The sequence below is a fragment of the Limulus polyphemus genome, unplaced genomic scaffold (genome assembly GCF_000517525.1).
Source record: "Limulus polyphemus unplaced genomic scaffold, Limulus_polyphemus-2.1.2 Scaffold620, whole genome shotgun sequence".
NCBI classification, from domain to species: Eukaryota; Metazoa; Arthropoda; class Merostomata; order Xiphosura; family Limulidae; genus Limulus; species Limulus polyphemus.
In genome coordinates, this window is record NW_013666230.1 from 330,466 (window position 1) to 332,460 (window position 1,995).

The 1,995-nt window shown below is 35.2% G+C and overlaps 1 protein-coding gene across 1 annotated transcript in view; it reads left to right on the forward strand.

Annotated features, from left to right (window-relative positions):
* The first annotated feature begins 304 nt into the window (after nucleotides 1-304).
* Nucleotides 305-1,995, forward strand: part of LOC106459510 (pseudouridine-5'-phosphatase-like) — a 16,108-nt gene continuing 14,417 nt past the window's right edge. Inside the window, exon 1 of the mRNA XM_022386012.1 lies at nucleotides 305-368. Within this exon, the coding sequence (XP_022241720.1) occupies nucleotides 305-368 (64 nt within the window). The remainder of the gene's footprint in view (nucleotides 369-1,995) is intronic.

Sequence of the window (1,995 nt, forward strand, 5' to 3'; positions counted from 1 at the left end):
GTCTCCTTGAAATGAAATAAGTGTATTTAACGTGTTTTTATTGTTTGTAATTAAGCACAAAGCCACACAATGGGCTATCTGTGCTCTGGCCACCACGGGTATCGAAACCCGGATTCCAGCTTTATAAGTCCACAGACATACCGCTGTGCCACTGGGGGGGGGGGCAACATGTTTTTAAGCAATGTACAAAAGACTGTGTTGACGATTTTTAATAAACAGTAAATTGAAGTATTATTAATATATTTCATTCAAGGAACCGTCTTGTAATGTCAGTGCGAAATACTAGGTGGTGAAATTGATGAAAATGGCTCCTCAAAATTATAAGCCGGTAACTCATGTAATTTTCGATATGGATGGTCTTCTACTTGGTTGGTTATTTCTTTCAGATAATATTTATTAATATGTGAAATGCTTTCTATTATGTATTGTAAAATAGAAAATGTTAACGTATTTATCGAAAACTATGATAGGCCTACTTCAGTAAAAAAAAACTTGCAACGTCGAAGCCCAAAGTTAAATTTAAACTCAAACCGAGTCAACTCAAAGTCAAAGCTCTAGTTTATTAAACTTAATGTGCTACTTTAGCCTTAGCCCGCTAAACTTTGGCCAAATTTAGGCTTCTAATTGTATCTTCTTTTTACCTTTTCGTGTTTAATTTGGTTACCTAAACTTGAAATAATGTGGCCGAAACTGAAAAAGATAAAATCTAAACCCAGGACTTTTGAATTATGAGAATAGAAACACAGTCTGATAGTAATAGACTGATGTCTACGATTTGATTTTGCTTACAGTTTATCATTGATACATTATGAATTTATGATTCACCTACCTTTGATAAATGGAAACGAGGTCAAACAAATTGACTGCATTAATTCTGAGCTGGTTAAGAAAAAATTGGGAAGTTTAAAAAATTATAATGCTCCTGGGGCAGATAATATTTCCCCAAGGGTTTTGATTGAGGTTAAAGATTGGATTTGTGAACCACTTGCTACTATTTTTTGTCAGTCCTTCAATAGTGGGCAGGTACCAGAGGATTGAAAGTTAGCTAATGTAACTCTTCTTTTCAAGGGAGGTGATAAAAATTGTCCCAGTAAGTATAGACCCATTAGTCTTACATCAGTTGTGGGAGAAGTTTTGAAAAGTCTAATGAAAGATGCTTCACAAAGTAATTTAATAAAGTTTAGAATTTTATTGGACAGTCAACATGGTTTCACTGAGGGAAAAATCTTGCCTAACAAATCTTTTGACACTCTGTAAAAAGGCTACTGCTTATGTAAGTAAGGGTGTAGATTTGGTATATCTGGATTTTCAGAAAGCATTTAACAAGGTGCCACATAAAAGGCTTGTAAAAAAATCAGCTCTCTAGGTGTGGGGGATAAGTTAGCAAGTTGGATAGAAGAGTGGCTGGATGGAAGAAAGCATAGGGTTGTTACAAATGGAGTTCAGTCAAACTGGATTAATGTCAGAAGTGGGGTACCTCAGGCCTCAGTTTTAGAACCTTTTCTCTTTTTGATTTACATCAATAGCATAGATGAAGGAATAGTCAATAAATTACTTAAATCTGCAGATGATATTAAGGTCTTGGGTGTTGCTAGCTGTGAAGAGGATGCTGCTGATTTACAAAAGGATTTAGATCATTTAGCGAGTTGGGCAAATATATGGCAGATAGGTTTTAATTATAATAAATGCAAGATAATTCATTTGGGTAATCATAATTTGAATTATAAGTATAATTTGGATGGGAATAACCTTAACAGTGTTGTGAAGGAAGGGGATCTTGGTGTAGTAGTCAGTCAGTCTCTAAAGCCATCCAAGCAGTGTGCTGTTGCTAGTGGTAGGGAAAATAGGATTTTAGGTTGTATCTATAAAAATATTTAATACGAGTCTAAAGAGGTCATACTTTCATTGTACGGGTCACTAGTTAGGCTACATTTGGAATACTGTGTTCAGTCTTGGGCTCCTGACCTTAGGAAAGACATTGAATTGTTGGAAAGG